Below are 22,439 nucleotides of genomic sequence, written 5' to 3'. Positions count from 1 at the left end.
CTTCATTTCTTCTGAGGAGTGCTGTAACTGTCAATGTACCAATGTTTGAAAGATTTCTGTCAATCCACATTCACTACCGAAAGTTTTGCGGTAAAGCTAGCCACATTTCACATTGAAAATCTGCCTTTATTCCTTTGTAAAAACATGTCCCATACTTATCCTATATGGCAAAGCCTCACATAGATCCAGCAGGATTTCTCCGGGGCATTTGTAGAATTTCAATGTTACAATTGATCATGGCCTCACATGTATCTTACTGTCTAAAGGAAATCAAATGCTACTTGATTAATTCTGTGCAACAGTTTTTAGTCCCATGGTAACCCTATATGATTTCTGCTGAATATTTATGTGCAGAATGGGTCATCAACCTCAAACTGTCTCTAAACAGTGCTGTGTGCAATCCCAATCTCATCCATAATCCAAATCATTTTACAAACCTGTCTGTTTGTCCACGGCCGTAGCGTTGACATCGTCCAGGAAGAACAGATGGTGCATCTTGGCTTGCTTGCTACCTTTGACAGCCGCCATGGCCACGGCTCGCTGTCTGACCTGCTCGAGCTTGCTTTCTATCATCTGTTGCAGCATTGCCGAGTCAAGTCCCAGCGACACAACTGTTCTGGTGAAGTAGTGCTTGTTGTGAACCAAGTTCTGTGAATTTTGTGGATAGGAGGGGATTAAGGTGAGAAGTATAGTATATTTGGTCTTGCAGTACAGTGTACTGTGGCCAATACTGATACTGTAGCTGCTACTCACTAGAGCTAAGTATTTGAAATATTGCAAAGAAATAATTTCAAGTTGGACAACCAACCTGTTTACACCAGCATGATACAAAATTCTGTTTGCCTTTCAATATCAGGTCTGGCACACCTAACTGCTTGTGCATAAGAATGCCAAAGAATTTTTGCATGTATAACTGACATATGTGTAATTCAATGATATCTATGGATGAAAGCAATTCTGTATGGAATATGAGAGTCTTAACTTGCTCAGCAACTTTATCATAAGAAGTGTGCGCCTTGACTTGAAAGACCTATACTTTGCGTAAACTCTCCATAAGGAAACTGACATTGGCACTGCGCATCACCCTCCGCTTCGCGCCAGGGCGATACTCTGTGCCAATATGTCCTCGTGCATCCTTTGCAGTATTTTCGAAAAACCTCACAATGAAGCAACTTTGACATCAGCATATTCTGATATATGGCAGATGTGGACAGTTTCAGGGAAACTTACCTGCATAAGAGCTGTCTTTCCAACACCAGGAGGTCCAGTCAATAAGACAGGATACTTGCTACTCACTAGAAGATCTATAAGGTGACTGTATCTTTCAGCCTGATTGATAAATGATATACATAAAGACTTGTTTAATTTTTCATTATTAAATACCAATTTTCTTTTTAGAAAGTTTGTGATGCATTTCTGTTATCAAATTAAATCTTTCCATTCAGCCATTCTCTGCAAATCTATGTACAAAAAGTATTGCCTATTTTTGCCATACATTAGCTCAGTAAGTAATTAGTCAACCCTTACACACAGTCACTCACCAATTCATAGATCCATACACCCCTTCATCAAATGATTAATCCAAAGAAGACTCACCTAGCACTTACCCATCAGCCAACTCATATATACCCACTAAAGTTTAGCCAGCTACTAATCCACAGACCCATTCTGCAGTTACCCATAAGTTAACCCATACACTCATTTACATGTAGCCATCCATCTATCCACAGACCCATTCATCAGTCACCTATCAGTCAGCCCATATACCCACTCAGCCATCAATCAATCCATAGACCCATTTAGCAGTTACCTATCAGTCAGCCCATATACCCACTCAGCCATCAATCAATCCATAGACCCATTTAGCAGTTACCTATCAGTCAGCCCATATACCCACTCAGCCATCCATCTATCCACAGACCCATTCATCAGTCACCTATCAGTCAGCCCATATACCCACTCAGCCATCCATCAATCCATAGACCCATTCAGCAGTTACCTATCAGTCAACCCATACACCCACTTACATGTAGCTATCCATCCATCCATCCATAGACCCACTCATCAGTCACCCATCAGTCAACCTATACACCTACTCAGCTATCCATGCATCAGCCAAACAATGTGTGTACACCCTTTTCTACTGTCAATCACTAAAGACACATGCACCCACTAAGGTGCCCTGTACCCATCAGGCAATCCAAAGATTTTCTACCTCAACTTCCAGACAATGAGATTTAACACTCACCTCTGGTACTATGGTGAAATTCGAGGCCAGCGTCTTGATGCCATCTTGGCTGTATTCTCTCCATGAGATCATCAATCCAGTGTAGGGCTCCACCATGTAGTCAAACACTGTACCCTGACCAGGTAGATGCACATCGTGCCTGGCTCTGTTCAGTCTGTGTCGTACAAACCGGTCAAACTTGGCCACTGATCTGAAAGGTTATAGATGGGATGAGAAAGTAAGCCTGTCAATGAATTTCATAGTATAGGAATTTCCAAAAAATGTACGATGACACTCAATGAGATTGTTTAGGTAACTCATCAACATTCACAGAAAGGCATCAATTTTTATTACAGTCAAATAAAAGTTGTTAAAAATACTTTTCATACTGGTCTAAAATTGGTCTTTTTAATTTTTTCTTCATCTTTACCATAAATTTCAAGAATTCATTTGAAATTCTTACCAATCTGTCATTAGGAATTTAAAGACAGTACAGAAAGTGATATATCAAGGTAAACAGAGGCGTTCAAACTTTACTGGGGGAGCCTTCAGATAATCTCTTTCATAAAAATGAATAAAAATTCATGGATCGCCGTGCAAAGTTTGGGATTAGAGATAGAAGCAATATGATATCAAAACAAATCCAATGATCCAAATGATTTAAGGGTAATAAAATCAGCAGGTCCTATAGAGAGAAAATATTTACAATGTAGGAAAGGACCATCTTGAACTACAAATTAAATTAATGAGCAGTGGCACCAAAAGTACAAGCATTACCAAATGTATACCGATATTTGACATTCAAAATGGCCGCCATACCTTGTGTTCACTCTATGGTGAAAACTTCAATTTCAAAATGACTAGATGGTGAAAACTGTGTTAACTCCACAAGCTTCACAAATGAGTTCAAAATAAACAATTAACCAGAAAAAAAGCACTACAAAAGATCTAGTTTTCAGAAAAGCAGTCCCTGAGGTGAATTCTGCCTTAAAATGTACCACACACGGTCATTTATAATGTATACATATAACTGCAAGCGACAAATTGCACAGACTAAATAATCTTGAACTCCATATTGAGAAGATCTGCCACAGTCCCTAACCTTTGATGCAGGTGTCCACCAAAACCCCAGATGTAAGCCAGAATGAACATCCCAATGATCTGGTTGGTGTGATTTGGCGTTATGCCATCTTCCAAACTTGAACTCTGACGGCTGATGGGAGTCTGCCGGGATCTGCTGTATGACTCTCTTTTATCTGCAAAGAAACAAGAACGAGAAATCAGGTGAGAAAGAAACACGCTTAAAGACGGCCTGTCTACATTTATGTCAATCATGAGCAAACACTCTTCATAGCCACTGAAATCACTTGCCTGGCCTCGGTTTCCACTAGCTCACCAAATCAGCCTATAATTTTCTACAGTCTCTCACACTGAGGATGTAGAAAAACAAATCTAGAACACTTTTTGCAAGATGCTCCGTATCAGTGTACTGGGTCATTATAAAGAAGGAAATGTATAGGTTGAAGTTATTTTACTTTTCATACAAAATTTACTTGTCGATCAGTATAGTGGGAGCAAAAATGTACCAGAGTGAGTATGGTCTCAAAAACTGATTAGCCATGCGCTTGGGCTTGTCAAAATAACTCAGCTGGTTATATCTTGCCTTGTTAGCCAGATGTACTTCAATTTATATGTAATTATGAGGTTTATATCTCTCATCACCTGCAAGTGATGGACTTCTTGTTGCGGTGTCTTCCTCTTCCTCTTTGTCTCTCAAGAGAAATTTGTCAAATAACGATGACAGGATGTTGAGGAATGATGTCACTTCCTGGATACCAGTTGCCACGGTGGCAGCACTCTGACTGGCCGGGATGACGTCGGCGGACAGGGAGAGGCTGCAGTCCGAACTGAGAAATTTGATGGTGGCCGGAAAAGTGTCTTCGACCATTTCCGTTAGAACCTTGAGACTGAAAAGTGAAAAGTGAAAAATCAAATATCAATTTCAGTGTATTGGAGAATTAAATTTGACTGAAAGAGTTGGGTCGTCATGGTATCCTGGTGCCAAGACAACAACTGTAGTGTTACAGGATACAAATGTACACGTCGAATGAACACAGAAATGACATTCATTGACCCCTTCAAATCCTACATGTAGTTTACATGTAACCTTTAATACATTCATCTGCGGCAAAAGTCTGATCTCTTTTGGAGGCAAATGAGTCGCAAAGGTAACTGTAGGGTAACTTTTTCGAAAGTTTCGATGAAAATATTTACATTATATGATCCAAAGAATACACTGATTGGATCAATTGTCAATGACAAAACATGGGTTTCAGATTTCACCTAGTAACCATCAAATTTCAAAATCCTAACTATTGAGTCCTCCCCTATTTATCATTGCATTTTCTAATCATACATGTATGAACCAGTTTTTGTTGAGATGCAAATGTTTTGCATATGCCTTGAACAATTTTGATTCAAAGAAAAGCATCTTGTTATGATCCTTCATGTTTTTTCAATATCTTAACTTTTGTGAAATATCACAAATCTTACTATTCAGCAGTTTGACGCAAAATAACTGACAATGGTTTTTTACCTTTTGTTGAAGAGTTCCCATCTGCCCTTGGCACCCTGCAGCCACGACTCAAACAGCATCTTCCATTGCACAACATCGCTGCTGCAGTACACCACCGCGCAGCGTCCAAGCAAGGCCGGTGAAGTTCCACTGATGTTGCAGGTCTCAAACAGCACAGAGGTTGAGTCTGTCGACACAAAACAGAAAGTGATCTTGTATACCTGTTCTGACTGAACAAGTGAGGGCAAATTTACCACACATGCCCTGAATACAGCTCATTGGTATATTTCCTTCCCAAACAGATCACACTTTTTGTTGTGCCTCTTCACAACAATGGCTGCCTCATATATTCTCACTTTAACATCTATCTGTCTTTTTTACAGTAAACTTAATAGGAAAATTTATCCGACAGTCAAAGGACACTCTTTTAACTTTGTTTCCTGATAGATATTCTGCACTGTGTGCCAAGCAATACCAAATGTCTTTAGCTGGCTATCCAATTGAAAATCTGGATTGACAGAGAAATTCTAAAAGATTTCTGTTTTTAGAACATTTGCTTTTAATGATCTGAAAAGCTTTGCGACAAAATATACAGGATAGATTGAAAACTTAAAAGCTTAGTGGGCTGATTTGTTACAGTCACTGTGACCTTTCACCTCATTTGACCTCTGCAACATGACAATATACATGACCCCCCTCTACTCCCTACTACCCTCTTTTCTCACGACTCACCCATGAGATCAATCTGCTCTCCACTGTTGACACACATCTTCTTCTGCTCGTCCAGCAAAGTGTTCATGTTGTCCACCCAACAGTTGGACAGCTGACCGTCCATTATGATCCACTTCCTGACCACGCTGGGTGGTACGTTGGTCGTGTTGTGTCCCTGCGCCACCTTCTCGTGGTGTTGCTGTATCATGGCGTGTGCTGCGATGGTCTGTGCGTTGGCCTCGTGGAGCAGCTTGGGAACGATGCCTTCCTTCCACATGCCAGTGTCTTTGTAACTCCCAAATAGCTAAAAGTAATAAATGTTATGAGGTTCTTATATGAAAATACCACAAAGTCTGCATGAGGGCATTAGTGGGCATATCGACAGATACACACTGGTGTTCTGACTTCTGTTTGGCTTTTTAGTGCATGCAACATTCTATTGTTCTCAAAGGTAGATGAATACTAAACAACTTTATTATCAGAGGCTTTTAGTGATATTTCATTCTCTCTTGAAGTTATTTCCTGTGAATTATCTTCTAATTAGCATAAAAAACGTCATGAGAGCCAATCAGAAGACATGATGGTTGATAAGGAATACGATGATAGAAATTCAATTCTGTACTTATTTCAGTTCACTCTAATTACACACAGAAACTCCCATTTGAAGTGTATTTTTTCCAAATGAATTCAGATACACACCTCAGTAAAATGACTCATGAATTTGTGGTATTTCAGAGCAAACCGCTAGGCTGACTTTGATCAATTAGGTTTTTCTAACAGTCTCACAGAAAACTGATTTAGAATATTGATAGATGAGTATCACAAAAATGGGAAAACCTGGGCGTGCTTCTCTGGTTTTCTTTTGCAGATTGTTTTGCACATAAAAAGTTTATGTTTGAATGCATCTCAGAGGCCGAAACAGACATCAGGAATGTTTTGAACTTTTGATTTCTGAGGACATTGAAAAAAGAGCAGAGTACACGCCTGTAGCATAACTCACCTCATCCATGGACAAGACTCCAGGGTAAACCATAGAGACATCAACCCTTGGGTATGTGATATCTTCTGTATGTTGGTTCACTACATCATACCAGTGTAAAGAGATGGCTGATATCACTCGTGATATCTGGCGAACTTTGTCCATCACTGAGGAGGCCGTTGAACTGCTGGGTCGTCCCTCAGAGCCCTCTATTGCCTGTTGTGTAAGAATAAAAAAATGGCTGTCACTCACACATTGTATAAAATGAAGTTATCAAGAAAACCGACACGACACATGATTCAATATATCCCCATTTTGTTCCTTCCCAATCTTCTTATTTTTTGTAAAAAGGTCCCAGTGCATCATTCAAATTTGCAAGAAAACTTCCAGGAACCAAATGACTGGTAGAGTCTGAATTTTCAAACATCCATTGCTGGGTAGATAATGTGTTTAGAGTAGAGTGCACCTCTGAGACAGATATTTTGACTGTCAAATTTTTACAATACTTTGCTTATCTGCTTTTGAAGCTCTGGGAGTAAAATTTTCACCATCTTATTTTTGTGAAAATCAAAAATTGTTCTCTCATAGAGTCAACACAGGTATGGTGGCAATTTTGAATTTCAAATATCGGCAAATACTAGGATTTCTGGTACCAACTTTGTGCGTTGACCCCCTGATTTTGATCCTTGATATTGAGAGAGAATGGGGGAAAGTGTTTCCTGAGGACAGTTTGAGCAAAAGTATAAATCGTTCATATTCAAGGTGCATACTACCTTCATTTTGATAGGCTAACACAGTACAGATACCTTGATTCTTGGACCTCTGAGTGGTGCCGTACGGTGTGACAGTGGTTCCTCCCTGGCAGGTGGGTTGTTGTGTAACATGTTGAGTACCCGGCTCAGCGTCTGGTAACATGTCGTCTTGCCACTTCCTGACGCACCAACCAGCATAACTCCACACTTCTGCTGCAGGCACTCATACAATTGTAAAATCTTTGAAAAAGGCAAAACGTTATTAGATATCACTCTAAGTATATATCATTTTTTTAAAAGATCATGTAACAAGATTCTCCCATGAATATTTTCATGACATGTATATCATGTAAACTTATAAAAAAGAAACATGTTCTCTTTCAAAGGATATGAAATATATATTTTTATGATTTTTGATCCATGGAAAAGAAGTGTGGTTTTCACTTCAAGCAGTGCTTTCAAAACTGTAAATCATTTCAACAAAATGATACCTGTAATTGCACTTTTTAAGTGTTCCTAAAGTGATAGACAGCATTTATACACTTAGTCACTCAAAATTCAACAATTTTCAAGGATCTCAAGGTCCAAAATATCACTTTCCAGGTATCATTTTTACAATATGTCATATTTTACATATCATTTTTTCAATATGACGTATCACTTCATAATTTTTGCAAACTGTGGATGGCTTGTCAATTTTCCATGACTTTTTAGGACTCAATTTCATTGTCCAGGACTTTTCCTAGGAACTTTCCAGGAGGCTTTGAAGTTCAAGGACTTTCCAGGAGTACACTAAGCCTGGATAGAGGTGTTATTCACTGTAATTGTTACATCACTGCTGCCTACAATATAAACATTTCCTGCTTTCTGTGTGCTTTCTCCATATACATGTACATGTTCTCAAGGTTATGTGTTTGTATGTGAGCAAATGTTGATGCCCCTAGGGGGCTTACTATTGGAGACACCGTTACCTTGGCAACATGTTGTGGGTTGGCCTGCAGCTTGTCGGCCACCATCTGTTCTTGTACGGCGTTGACCAGCACTGGATCGTGGTCCTGGGCGGACGCCGGACGGCTACTCTGTGGAAACACTGTCCGGATTACCTGCTTGACCACCTGTATGGCCTCCAGGTTATGCAGTTTGGAGAGCAGGGTCTTCTGAATGCCAAACAGCAAGGCGGCTTCTTCACGGACACTTTCATCATCAAACTCGGACAGCTCAGTACCATCAAATACCTCATTTGCTGTAACGGGTATGGTGTACCTTTTATTGAAACAGCCTTCAGTAAATTTCATATGAGAAAAATACGCTTACAGGACCAGTAGCTACAATGATTTTTTCACTATTTTTTAATGTCAGCCACAGGCAAAATACTGTGTATCTGAACATCCTGTCAGAAGAAGAACAAGAAACTGTAGCTGACTTTAATTACAAACAGTGAAAAAAAACCACCAAAAGTTAGAGCTACTATCACTTAAACCTATCAACCATGTTTTACCCTTTTCAAGCCCATTCTGTAACCATTGCAATTATCAGCAGGATGTAGCCTGCCCTCTATTGGCAAGCCCTAGAAATCCCTCTCATTCAGCCACATTTTCTTCTACTGTGATACACTGTCTGAGAAAGTAGTTTGATTTACCGGTTATATCATCAAGCAAATGAATTTTGACCTATCATTGCCTGGCAACAACACTGCTGATCTTTCCTTACCTTCCTTGATATCTGATAATGATGGAGTTGTAGCTGTACTTTTTCTGCTGCCGATCTGATGCAGCTGTCTTCGACTGAACATCTTGACTGCGGCGATTTGAATTGCCACTTTGATGGAGCGCAGGCCTGGGCCGAACCTAATGCCAGCATTGTCAGGTAGCTGAAACCAACAACATACAGGGTATGAAATGAACACAGTGTAATATGACATCACACAAAAAGAAACTTGAGTATACTTCATGGGGCTAGAATTTCCTTTGATATCTGAGCACCAATTTTGTACAGCATTACTTAACAAAGCACCTGATTTTCTGATAAAACTACAAGTATTCTGTTTCGAGTGTGGGTAATTTTGAAAATTCCGAATCAAAATCCTGCCTGCTTGTACATACTTTAAACCCCCTCATCCCATTTCCCTGTACATGGTCCACTTATCCCAGTGAAAAGTCTAGGAATGAACCAAAGTGTAGGGGTGACAGGGTTAAAGGGGCAGATTTTTTATCAGCTTCGTGTCTGAGCAAACTGACTGTAAACTGTGCACAACTTTCAAAGGAGAACAAAGGACTAAAATCACATAAACAGGAAATATCATCAATCACTAATGCAAGAACCAGGGATTAAGGACTGCCCCTTTAAGTCTGTGTCATCCTTTGCACTACTCTGTAAATAATGACATCAGTCAAATGGTAATCACTTTGGCATTTATTTCACCATAGACAGTAGTTTCCCCCCTCTACTGTCTATGATTTCACCCATCTACCAAAGTGTGTTCTTTTGTATGGTTATTAATACATGGATAGATAGCTTGGAAAACGGAGGGGGCTGGCCTATCCCTCAAAATTCCCTTGTAGAGAACCCTGTTTCCATGACTACCCCCACTCAATGCAGACCCTATTCCGGGCTTACCTGTTTTTCCAACAGATCATACAGCATATTCACTTTCCTGGCAAGCGTAGGGACATCGTGGAAGCCCTTGTAACACAGCATGGCTTCCAGAATTAGTAGACGGTCAGGTTTCACCATGGCAACAGGCCTCATCACCAACTGGATCAACAAACAAACAATATGAAATGACTTTTTTAATAAGAAAACAAAAGTGGATAGATCCACTGTATACATGCGTGTTTGTCCTGGAAGGCAATTATCCATTAAACCTGACTTTAGCTTTTGCATTGCTTGTTGTTATGATTATTCGTGTCCTGATCATCACAAGATATTCATGCACTCAAAATGTCTGGGATATTACTACAACACTAGACTATAAGTATGATTCCAAGGACTGAACATCAACCTGTTCTGGCTTCTGGTAGTCATTCAAAAATTTCTATATCCAGAATTCACTGCATGACTTTTCAAAAACACAGACTAAGGCTAAACCTACACCTACCCTCAGACTGTGTGGTATGTCTTGCGTCGTTCCATGCTCACTGTTGAGTGTCATAAAACATCCACTGCCACCGTTGGCTGGCATCAGATTTCCGTTGAACAACACGTTACCCAGGATGTTTGGGGTGTACGACCATTTTGTCAGGTAACCAAAGTCAGCATCGATTTTTCTCTTGCTTCTCATGAAGCGGGCTGTGGACGTAAGACATTACAAAACAGGATGTATCAGTGGTTATGAAAGCAGATCTAGATTTATGAATGGCCAATTCACTTCTGGTGAATACCTGCTTGTCTAATCTTTGTATTGCTGCATGTATTAAACTGCTACAGAACAAACTTGAAGGAATTTGGCCAAATCTACATGTATGTCACCTGCCATGTGACTTTCCTGCCAAAACTATCACTTTCCCTCTTTCATCTCTTTTCTCAATTTTTTGGAAGTTTAGAAATTATTAACATGTTGGTATTCCGAGCTAAAGGCATTGGGACTGAAAACAATCATACACATTTGGGAAAGCATACTTATGGCACAATTCAGTTTGCATTAATCTGTTCACCCCAATTCCCTGTGAACTGCTCCACAATCACCATTGATAACAATGACTTTGGGCCAAACCATAGTACTGAAAGGGTTGTTGGAAACTTTTGTAGAAAAATACACAAATCCCATATAATCAGGCAGGTTTTATCTTGTCCTATTAAACAGTATTACCCACACAGTGTCATTGACATTTTTTTAATTTTGAAAATTGCAGAAATGTAGGTTGAGACCTTTTCGATCAATATTACTGGCATGAAGTACTTAGTCAAACTATTTTTTTCTCTTTGCCGAGCATGTAGTGTTGATAGTATGAGCACCTGAGGCTTTAAGTAACCTCTTATCCCTATCTATGAGAATCACAGCACAAAGTCTGAATCAAGCACTCATTACAATTTTCACAGATTTGTTGCTATATTTCTATAACTTCATCTGTTAAATAAGTGTTAATGATATGATTAAAAATTAATCAAAACATGACAATAACTGTTAGTAGTTAATTTAATTGCATGTAAACGTTAGTGGTTAGTGAAAGTTTACACATTTTAAGTTACAGTAAGTGTTTTAAGCTCTATCAACAAGACTCCAAGTTTTGAATCCTACATGATATGTATTTCCTCATTCCATTATGATACCTCTTTATGCAATACCAAGTATGAAACAGATGAAAGCCGTAAATTGTCATCATATGTAAATTGATCATCGTATATAAATTGATCATCACATGTAATTGATCATCATATGTAAATTGTCATCATATGTAAATTGTTCATCACATGTAACTGATCATCATATGTAAATTGTTCATCACATGTAATTGATCATCATATGTAATTGATCATCATATGTAAATTGATCATCATATGTAAATTGATCATCATATGTAAATTGATCATCATATGTAAATTGATCATCATATGTACACATATAGCAAATGAGAGCTACAACAGGAAAATCCTGTGAATGGATTTTTGCTATGAATCCTTTAACACAAAGTTTATCCTTCATGGTATACACCAAAATATGCATCACATATATAAGATATTTTAATGAAGCACTGATACAATTGATATTTGACTCGAGGTTTTTTAAACCCCAGTGTGTGACAGTAAAGCACACATTTAACAGAACAATATGTCAATTGATGAACTTGGAGCTTGTATTTGATATATTAGTTATGGCTTACAACTACAGATAAAACTAGCATAAATATTAAGATGGGAAAAAGGAAAAATGAAAAAGAGTTGTATTGAAAGAGTGAACTACAGCCCGACTGAGACACAGTTTTAATCACGTCTGCATCTCAGCTGGGCTACAGTTGTGAGTAGATGTACGCCCTCAGTGGCAACAGATGACAGATAGAGACTGGAAAATTGTTTCACTACTGCTAGTTTACTGGAGATTAGAAATTCAACCATACAAACCTCTGTACAATGCTGGTTTGTTTTATAAAATGATGTAAGTCACAGGGAAGGAAAAAATTTGGAAAAAGATAAAAATTATTCTCGATTTATGGTTAGGTTGAAGTGTTGTATAATAATAATATTGTTCAAATTTCCATGGTTGATAGCAAATTTGTTTTCATTATTTTGACATGGTCCCAAATACTGATGAACAGTCATTTTGACAATGATACAGTGCCTGAGACACAAATACGAAATTTATAGTTTTAAAGATTCCACTGGGGAAAATTGTAAAACAAGTAATTTCTACTTGAGACAGAAATATTGCAAAATCATTTTCTCAACCACTTCTGAAAACACAAAGATACCGACAATATACTCCTGGAAGTGACCATGATAATCATTTGAATAGCAGTCCATATATTTGTTTCCCAATTGTTCAAGGGCAAGGACAAAAGTACCAATGAAGAAACAAACAGGATTGAAAACAAACATTTTCACATTGACTGATGGTTGAACAATCTGACAAGCTGCATGTCACCAGATGACCCCATGACAACAATTACTACAACTCTGATCTTGACCAAATGAGAGACGCAACTTTCTGCATAAATTGGAACAATGTTACAACGCACATGGAAGTCACAGCAATGTTTTTTTTGAACAATTGTGAAGACGATTTATTTTCTGTCTTCAGTGATAGATGTGCATGTCTATGTTTAAAACTGACAGATGAATTATATCCCTTCATATTCCAACCACCACAGATGAAATATATACTGGAAGATGCAAACTGACTGTCCATGTACAGTGTGAGTGAAGCCCTTGGGAAATGCGTCTTATGTCACAACTCACATAGTGAACCATGATGACACAGAAATACTTTAAGTGAAAAGCCAACAAATGAAAAAGCCTTCACAATCTTTTTATCTTCTTTCAAAAGTTCAACAACAGTGATTAGGAATATCTCTGTATGCCGTGCAACTTGTTCTTTGAAGGTTCAAGAGAAAGATGTCTGCTCACACATTTATGTCCCATTTGAGTTCAATGACTCCCAAGGGAAAAATTGATTTTTTAACAATAGCCTGATAACAGTAATGTATGTAATTTAAATTCATGGCAAAAATATGAAAAACCGTTCCATTATACCACACTAAATACTTGTTGCTTTAACTCTACGTACTACCACAAAACTGGCGTGTAGTTGTTATGTATATGGCATATCACATGCATTCTATGTCAAATAATTAGGATAACATCACATTACAGATATGATTATATGGCATGCTTAATATGGTGACAACATGCATTTGGGTAAAAAACATGGAAAATGACATCAATCATGAAATGGCAAAATCAAGAAATAATTTTATCACAATCATTTTTTACCTGGTCCATGCATTTCACCAAATAATGGAATGGGGCTGATTTCCGGATAGTAATCCTCTTTATCCAGATGTACGGCCTTGCTGATGGAATGTCTCCTAATCCTGGATGAAATAGAGCCTTCTTCCTCATCACCAAAAGTCTCCTCAAAGTAGTTTGTGACTTGGCCCTGGCATTGGAGGAAATCAAGTGATTTGATTGATTTAAAGTGAAGCTGTTGGGGAGTTCAAAGGTCAGTGCAGTGTTCATTTATAAACTGATTGGTTGAAAGTGATATTGTCATTGACTTCAGAGGTAAATGTTCATGTGCATCCTGATTGGCTGAAAGTGAAGGTGTTGTGGAGTTCAAAGGTGAACTTTCATTTGAATGTTGAGAATCATACCTGATATGTGCCCAGTAAATACTATATGCAAACTTAATTTCAGATAATATTCAGAGGTTTAAGAAATATGAGAAGGATTCGGTGATTTTTCTCCCGTCTTACCTTTTCAACATTGGGGAAAGTTTTCTCTCTGTCAACTGACGGTTTGACTGGCAAAGAATGCAGCGTTGTAAGTGAGTTTCTTCTCTTGGTCCTTGGTGACTGAGTCGTACGGAAACAGAATATAGTGAAGATGATGTAAAAAGTAGCATAGCTTTAAACAGATGGGAAAAAAATACAAATTTGCATGGCTCTGTATTTATGACTCTAGTCTTGGATTACTATCTCATCATGTTCTCTGGTTTTTGTTTTTATTTCTTCAGTATGGATAACATTGAGATGTCAAAAAATTTTACCATCTATCTGTAAATGTAAAAATAATCAGCTGCATAGAGTATTTTCTTGGTTTCTATGTTGCTATTGCTTGGCGAAATCCAAAAATAACCTTATAAATGACCAAAGTCCAAAATTGTTATTTTGATCGTAGACGTGACAAGAATGATTTCAGATACTCGGAAAAAATCAACAAGCTGGCACGTTTTTAAAAATTTTTTTCCCAGACTTTGCTCATATTTGACTGGTTTGAAGGTACCAGTTTCACAAACTACAACTGTTGAAATCTAATCAAAGTTAAAGCTCCCCTATCTTCACTTACTTTATCATGCCTAGAGATCCCCCTAGCTCCATACTGACTATCACTGCTAGCTTCAAGAACCCTGTAAGTGTGTTTGATATAATCCAGTTTCTGACCAAGGACAGACATGATGGAATGCGGTATCCTGTCAGCGTTATCCCAGATCAACCAACTACCGGCCTGGATCACACCACTCAACAGTCGGTTCAACAGTGTTGTGTGAAGAGACTCACTACAGTTGAAAGTTACGCAATGTCTTCCCATTGTCTTGAAAGGAAAAAAAGATAAGATGTAAACTTCTTCTGTCTTAAATAAGGGAAAAACTTGTTCAGGAAGTGCACATTTTAAGCAGTGCAATTTCTTTATGTCATATACAGTCTAGAGATAGTAACATACTACATTATTCTTTCTCTGAGTGTCTATTACTTGCACATTGTTTGAGGCTCTAAGACAATTGTGAAAGAATGAGAATTCTGCAAATTAATGTGTAGTGCAGTTAATAAGTGGCAAGTTTGTTCAAACTTATAGTTCTCTATCAATTTTTCTTACAATAGTTCTTGTTGACAATGATTATTACATGGTTTTAATAGTTCTTAACCAGAGACTTCCTTTAAATTTTGAATTTTATATGAGACCATTTCTGACCAATCAAATCGCATACAACAATAGACCAATCACAGCCATTAACACATTCTCTATATGTAACCCACCTTGGCCAGATCTCTGATGGTCTGTGATTTGCCGGTACCGGTGGGCCCCATGACAGCCCCACAGTCACGACCTTTCAAGGCCAGGGTCAAGGTTAGGTGACACCGGTCGGTGAGCGGAGTCATCACCAGACGAGAAGTCGGACCATTGTATTCGTACTCGTACAAGAAAGAGCCAGCCATCTGCTGGATTTCACATTCATCAAGGATGTGACCAGTGGCTACCATGGTAACCATCCTCATCCGAGACGCGAGTCCAGTTCCTTCACTCTCAACACCATCATCTGTTCAAGGACATAAGCAGATGGTATACAACCCTTATTTATTAATCGCTTTGTTGGATTTTTATCAGACTAATTCTTATGCATAGAGAACAATCCCCTCTTTATTATTTAAACATCTGATGTACCCATTGACATGCTTATACATAAAATGACACATCTTATAAATATTGTTGAATACATGCAGACACAGTGGCTCCTAGTTTTTGCTAATTTCAAGGTAATTTATACACAACTTTATTGCATTCTCAATTTCCTGTCTTCTTTCAGAAGCTATCAATATGTGATAGTAATACTGAAGTACAGCCCCCCCCCAATTAGACTTATCTGTTGGTTATAATTTAACAAGAGTTTGGTTACAAGAAATATTTGCATCTCATTTCCAGGACAGAAATTCACATTTGAATCCAAACTGATCAAGTGCTACCAGGCAAAAGGTGTTTAACAAAAATGCCAGTGAATCGAATGATTTTCGCCCAAATTTAAAACTCTGATAAAACTGACAATAGAGGGTTGTTTTCTCACAGCAGGCACCATGCAGTCATCTGTTCTTCAGCTCCTGTGTTACAACAGCTGGGAACAGACTTGCTCACCTGTGTAGTCATCCGTTAGTTCAGATGAATCCTGGGACACTGCCTGGGGCTTTGCACACAGTATTGACTTCATGTCCATGTGGTAACGTAGAACTTTCAACCAATCAAAGCATTTGTCATTGGGGGTTTCAACAGACAGCAGACCTGGTACAAAACACACACAATCACACAGAAATTAGAGTTGATACATGTAGCTGATGTAAGTCATTCAACAGAAAAAACAGCAATATCATTCTTGCTTCCTTGATAGGCAATAGTAATTACATCATAGCTTTGTCAACACAAGTGAATTTTGTGACATCATCCCCCTAGACTTTTACTGATAATGTATCTGATTATAGCATTGTGGCCTCACATGTTTTCTACATCTACGAATTCACTGGCATTGCCAAAACTATATAATAATAGCAATGGCGTACATCTTCCAGGTGATAATGGACCCAAGTAAACTTTGCACTCCATAATGTACTGAGCTTCATCTTGTACATTCTGTCACGCAAAGTTTGCTTTTGTACATTATGGACTGGGAGGGGGTATAATAATGCTTCATCATAACAGAGTTGATGAGAATAACATAAAACTGATTTGTTTGGCGACTAACAAGTTCTAATTTTTGATGTGAGAATGCACTTTGTCTAGAATTCACTTCACTAATGGTAATACTGGCAATGACTTACTGTTGACAATGTCTCTTTGGTGTAGACTCTGGTTGATGAGACTGCCAAGCAGAACCTGCAACCTAGCTCTGGAATGCGATGTCAGGAAGTGATGACAGTTGTCATGCAGTACCTTCAGGTACTGATCAAGACGGGAACTGAAACTCTCACTGTCAATGTCAAAATAAATGCAGATAAACAAGCATGAGGACAAGATTACACATTAAAACACATAATGGAGTGCCATTACACAAATCTACTTGGCCTTCTACAAAAAAGATATCCCTAGACATTACCTTTCTCTTAAAAATATTCTGTTAGAATCCTACACGACTGAGACAGGACTAAAACTGTCCTTTTTTATGGCCGGCAGAAATGGGAGTCCCATTGGATTTCTAAGTGACTTTGTCCTACAGCACTTCTTTACGACTAAACAACAGAAAATACTCATATCTCAGCTTTTGAAGTGAGTTTACAACTTTTCTAATCGCGGGAAAAAGTCCATTGTTAATATTTTCTCCTTCAAGTCTTCCTTCTCTCACTACATCTTGTATTCTCTGCTCTTCTCTCTCTCTCTCTCTCTCTCTCTCTATTTTTGTCCCTCTCTTCAGTATGTTCAAATTCAACTACAACCCTGTTCCTTGCATCTTGCTGCTGCTCAGTGTCTTTCAAATCTAAACTTCTTTGTCCCTATCTGCTGTCTGCCTGTCTCTCTCTGTCTATCTTTCTCTCTCTATGTCAGTCTATTTAAGTTAACTTTGTCTCTCAGTTCTCTCTCTCTCTCTCTCTCTCTCTCTCTCTCTCTCTCTCTCTCTCTCTCTCTCTCTCCATACACACCTCAGTACTTTAAGTTGTTCTTTACTATCTTTTGCTTTCAAAGCCTGCAGTACATCTCTCTCCCAGAACAGTGCCTCAGTGATGAGCACAACTTGAGCAGGAAATCTGAGCAGCCAATGTCTGTAGCTGTGCTTGACTGCTTCTGTCAGTTTCTCTTGTTCTTTGCTCTGTTCCTGCTGCACCTCAAGCTCCCCTAGCTCTTCTAATATTTTCTCAGGGTAAGCCAGACCTGTGAGAAAGCAATACCATTAAATACACGAAACATCTCTTTACAAAAAGTTGAGTGCCTGTAGTTCATATCATGGTAGCTACGGTATGCTTGTTTTCATAATTCAATTTTAAAACTTCTATTGACATGCTATAAAAAGACCCATTCTACAGGAGACATTCTCTCAAACAAAGTTTGCTGTAACCATATTGTTTTTGTATTAAAGTTGGCTCTTTGCGGAAGAAAATTTGGGGGAAGGTTGAAATAAGACAGAGATAAAAGGTTGATATGTGGACAAAGAGCATGATTTTTTAATACTACCAATATATTTGTCAACGTTACTTCAACAGTTTCATTACAAAATTTTAATAGCAAGAGGTTACTTTTCATGCCAAACTTGGACTCCTATGATAGTATATGGGAGTGAAAAATATACAGCATTACATGGACAAAGAAACAAATACCTAATATTTGGAACAACTCGCTGGTGAACTTGGACTTGAGTTGAGTGAAACAGACATGAAAGCAATCATCTTTTTTGTCGCCAGACTCTTGCTTCATACTCTTTTCTGAGGGAAAGTTGGACATCTGGATTGGTCATCAGGATGGAACAGGTAATCAATTGTTTAGTGATTTTTGGTACAGAAATGACAGCAAAACAAACCTTCATTAAGTCTTGTTTCCACGCAGGCTCTGAGCATGTTACCCAGTGTCGTTCTCATGTTGGTTTCCAGTGATACCAACCACTGACCAACGTCAGATTTTGCTTCTAGAGGCGTCGCCAATTTCACAGACTCCCCAATCTCCCCTTCCAGGGTCGTGACCTGTAGCTTATCAGCTAGAAATAAAGATGGAGAAAAGAAATGCACTTAGAATTACTAGCACCTGGAGTTGCAGATTCCCTGCTCATGAAATAAGTAACCTTGGTCCATCACTCTGCATAATATTCTTTTATTAAATAAAAAAAGCCAGCCATGCATTAGCCAGGGAACATGCATTATCAACTATTAAAAAAATGCTGCAAAAATTCATCGAGGAGCAACCACGATCACCTTCTCCATAACTTAAATCATTTCAAGTAAATTACTTTTCCCTGTTCTGTACGCACATGCAACCGCACAAAACGGGTTCAGAATGTACCATTTTCCACTGCTTGTATTTCTCTGTGGGTATTGTAGGGCAAATTTTCAAGAAGATAAATCAGTTCTCTTTGTAATCATTGGAGAGTCTTTGTCCTTTCATCTTTGAAATGACATCAATACTTGCACTGAGCACCTTTGTGCTGACAGTGTTTGTTGTTGGTTTTAATATGCATGTTTTGCTCACTGACTGACTGAACAGAGATCTTGCTCCAATCAGATACCTTGTTACATTTTGGTAGGGGGATGTCAGGGTAGTTGCAACAGTGCATTTTGAACCATGACACTGTTGCTTAAATACGTTTAAGAAACAGATATTTGTGTGTACAGTGAAAATTAGATTGGAGGACATTAGTAGCTTTCAGAATCTTTTGTGGTTTCTTCTTAAAAATTTGCCCTTTTAAAACTTGTTTGCCTTTATCTCAGTGCCACTGGTCCTTGACAACTAACCTTCGTCAGGGGCATTTAACCTTTGCCCTTGACAATTAAGCTTAACCTTGAAGACTAACAGAGCCATGACAACTGACCCTTGCCGATGACAATTTTCTCATGCCGTTAAAACCAATATGCATCACACATGGCAACATTTCAATGTTGCTCACGTTTTTTGACAAATTTTCTGTCCATGCTTAGGAAATTATTTTTTAATCTTGGTAAAAAGTGGTGCACTACAGGTGTAAGTAGTATCTATGCAACAGGAGTCAAGCCCATCCTGTGTCAGTGCTTTATGGGACTTGCATCTTTTAAATTTGGAAACGTTGGGATGGTAAAGAAATAATTTTTACAAATAAGTCATCGGCACCTGCTCTGAAGAACGCAGAATTTAAATGATCCACAGGGTCTCTAGAAGTTTTAAAGCAGAAATGTTTTTTAAAAAATAAGCCAAACACTTCACACCATGTATTTTGAGTCTATTACACAGAGCTACATCAATATCCAACAACAGCTCATTTGAAAGCATATTTTCAATAATTTTTGGGGGGCATTTTTTTAAAATAAAAAAGACACACTGTTGGTGGTATGAGTTTACCATAGTTGTGAGAGATTTCCACAGAGGTACCGGGTCTACTTAGATCTTGAAAAGAGTAAAAGACAGGGAAAGAAAAAAAGGTAAAACATAGCAAAAGAGGAAGAACAGTGAAAGAAATTAATAACACAAACCTCAAACTGAAGAGGATTGAAAATATTGACAGAGAAACATAAGAAATTACGGCATGCATCAGTATGATTGCTAAGAGAAAATGATCACACTCTATGGCATTATCAAAAGTAAAAGAAAAAAAACTGTTTTCGGCAAAAAATCATGTTTTGAAAATTGTGAAAACACACAAATGAAACAGACATAAAACAGACATTGTGAAGTGTATGATTGCTTATAGTCTCAAGACTCTGTATTGACATGTGTTTTTGTCGTTCTGACGGGATGACCACCCTTCTCCCTTTAACTTTCAACTGTATTCATAATGAAGTCTTGATCATGTTGGTAAAGCTTGTGGAATTTCCAGTGCCTCTGTCATATATCAATAGTAACTTCAACTCAGATGAATCAGTAGTGTTGTCACATCATGTTCTCTGGCAACTAACTATTGAGATGGGAATATTAATGGACAAGTGTGCCTCAGGGACAGATATTTTGGACTCTAAAACTTTTCAAATTCAGTTTTGGTCTACCACTTGTGGGGGCTTATTTTGAAGCTCTTGGAGCAAGTAAAGTTTTTACCTGCTTAGTTATGTGAAAACCGGGAATTTATTTTTCCCCGTAGAGATAACACAGGGATGGCGGCCATTTTGAATTTCAAATATTGGTAAACATTGGGGACTTTGTTTCTCTGTTTTCAAAATTTAGTTAGTGACCCCTGATTTCTATTCTTGATTTTAAAAAGAGAATGGCTGCAAGTCTGCTTGATGAAAATTTGAGCAAAAGTTCAAGTCTTTCATTTTCTAGGCACGAACTACCTCAATTATAAACAAAAAGAGACAAAAAGTTGGATAGATTTTGTACATACTGCACTGAGTCTTGTTGGAAAATTGAGCACATGCACTGAACTCATTGAGAGATTTTTTCCTCCACTTCATTGGACATGGACAAAATGATGTAAATTCTAAATAAAAACCTATAAAAATGCAAAGGCATATAACATTCGTATATTCTGCATTTTGATAAATTTTCAATGTGAACTAAGTACATCTACATACCATGAAGGGCTAAATCCAGTGCTGTGTTTCTTCTATCAGAGTTTCTTCTCGGTGGAAGAGAGAATCCTAGAGACTGAATTCCCGGAAAACATTTACAGACATACGGCATCCATCCCTTGGTGTTCCGGGATATGGACACCATCTCCACAATCTCTTCATTACTGAGGAAGAACAGCCTTGGGAACTGACTCCGGATATTATCCACTGTGGAATCCATTGATTTCAGAATTTCCTCCTGGAGGGGAAAAACCAACAAAAGCATTTCATCATACTGATACGTTGATTTATTTGCAATGAGAGTCTGTACCAGTAGTGACATCGAAGATTTTGTCCATGATATAGAACTGTCTTTGGAGGAAGTCTCCAAACTCAATCCCAGTGTTTGTGCATACACAAACAGATAACTTTTCAAATAAAATCAGCGTGTAGTCACTGAATCAATTCATGAAATTCCTACAAAAAGTTGTAAGCAAGATTTCCTCTGCCCTCATGACCCCATATCCCCATCAGTTTTAATAATCAGGGAACTTTGCTCTGAGGGCGCATATCAAATTCAACTTGAAGGGCTTAAAGAATTTGCGTTAGTTTCAGAGTTGGCGTTAATTAAGAACGTAGTATACCCTACATAATTAATGAGTAGAAGGTTGGGGAGGGGTTTCAGGAAGTCTTTACAAACTTCAATTATACCATTAATATTGCAGTCACTTTCACCACTGTCTCTGTGCATATTTGACAGACAAAATAGCAATTACCGTATGATTACATACAAAGTCAGTCATGGACAAGTCAATGTTGGAGACAACATATTTCCTGCATTTGATCTACCATATCTGATGAAATGAAACTTCACAATTCAGATACCTACCGGTATGAGAACACCATATGGGGACTGAAATGAGGTTATCTGATAGTATGCGTATAGCTTTTATACCCCTCACATGTCCATATTTTGTAACAACTGCATTACTTTCTACAAAGTGGTTGGATTTATTACAAAGAACCAGGGTTGAAACACTAAACGAACTAATCAAGGTGGACCTTAGAATGGTCATGGCAGCAACTATCGACCACTTAAGGTGAAGTACTACGAATTACGTCA

The 22,439-nt window shown here is 38.2% G+C and overlaps 1 protein-coding gene across 3 annotated transcripts in view; it reads right to left on the bottom strand.

Moving 5' to 3' along the window:
• LOC139140638 (dynein heavy chain domain-containing protein 1-like) overlaps window positions 1-22,439 on the bottom strand; it is an 89,875-nt gene that overhangs the window by 38,614 nt on the left and 28,822 nt on the right. For 2 of the 3 annotated variants that reach the window (XM_070709996.1, XM_070709999.1), the window contains 24 exons: window positions 21,341-21,575; window positions 20,175-20,219; window positions 18,670-18,843; window positions 17,798-18,026; window positions 16,982-17,130; window positions 16,305-16,448; window positions 15,434-15,714; window positions 14,745-14,990; window positions 14,153-14,251; window positions 13,671-13,836; window positions 12,303-12,314; window positions 10,342-10,532; window positions 9,861-9,998; window positions 8,955-9,114; window positions 8,216-8,487; window positions 7,299-7,484; window positions 6,514-6,708; window positions 5,535-5,817; window positions 4,824-4,989; window positions 3,950-4,194; window positions 3,330-3,483; window positions 2,249-2,438; window positions 1,231-1,329; window positions 438-648 (listed from right to left, as the gene is read on the bottom strand). In XM_070709996.1, coding sequence (XP_070566097.1) covers window positions 438-648; window positions 1,231-1,329; window positions 2,249-2,438; window positions 3,330-3,483; window positions 3,950-4,194; window positions 4,824-4,989; window positions 5,535-5,817; window positions 6,514-6,708; window positions 7,299-7,484; window positions 8,216-8,487; window positions 8,955-9,114; window positions 9,861-9,998; window positions 10,342-10,532; window positions 12,303-12,314; window positions 13,671-13,836; window positions 14,153-14,251; window positions 14,745-14,990; window positions 15,434-15,714; window positions 16,305-16,448; window positions 16,982-17,130; window positions 17,798-18,026; window positions 18,670-18,843; window positions 20,175-20,219; window positions 21,341-21,575 — 4,270 coding nt within the window. The remainder of the gene's footprint in view (window positions 1-437; window positions 649-1,230; window positions 1,330-2,248; window positions 2,439-3,329; window positions 3,484-3,949; window positions 4,195-4,823; window positions 4,990-5,534; window positions 5,818-6,513; window positions 6,709-7,298; window positions 7,485-8,215; window positions 8,488-8,954; window positions 9,115-9,860; window positions 9,999-10,341; window positions 10,533-12,302; window positions 12,315-13,670; window positions 13,837-14,152; window positions 14,252-14,744; window positions 14,991-15,433; window positions 15,715-16,304; window positions 16,449-16,981; window positions 17,131-17,797; window positions 18,027-18,669; window positions 18,844-20,174; window positions 20,220-21,340; window positions 21,576-22,439) is intronic. The other variant, XM_070709998.1, reaches the window with a different exon arrangement.

Source organism: Ptychodera flava, chromosome 9, assembly GCF_041260155.1.
Source record: "Ptychodera flava strain L36383 chromosome 9, AS_Pfla_20210202, whole genome shotgun sequence".
In the NCBI taxonomy this organism is placed as follows: domain Eukaryota; kingdom Metazoa; phylum Hemichordata; class Enteropneusta; family Ptychoderidae; genus Ptychodera; species Ptychodera flava.
This window is presented reverse-complemented; position numbering and strand designations above follow the sequence as displayed.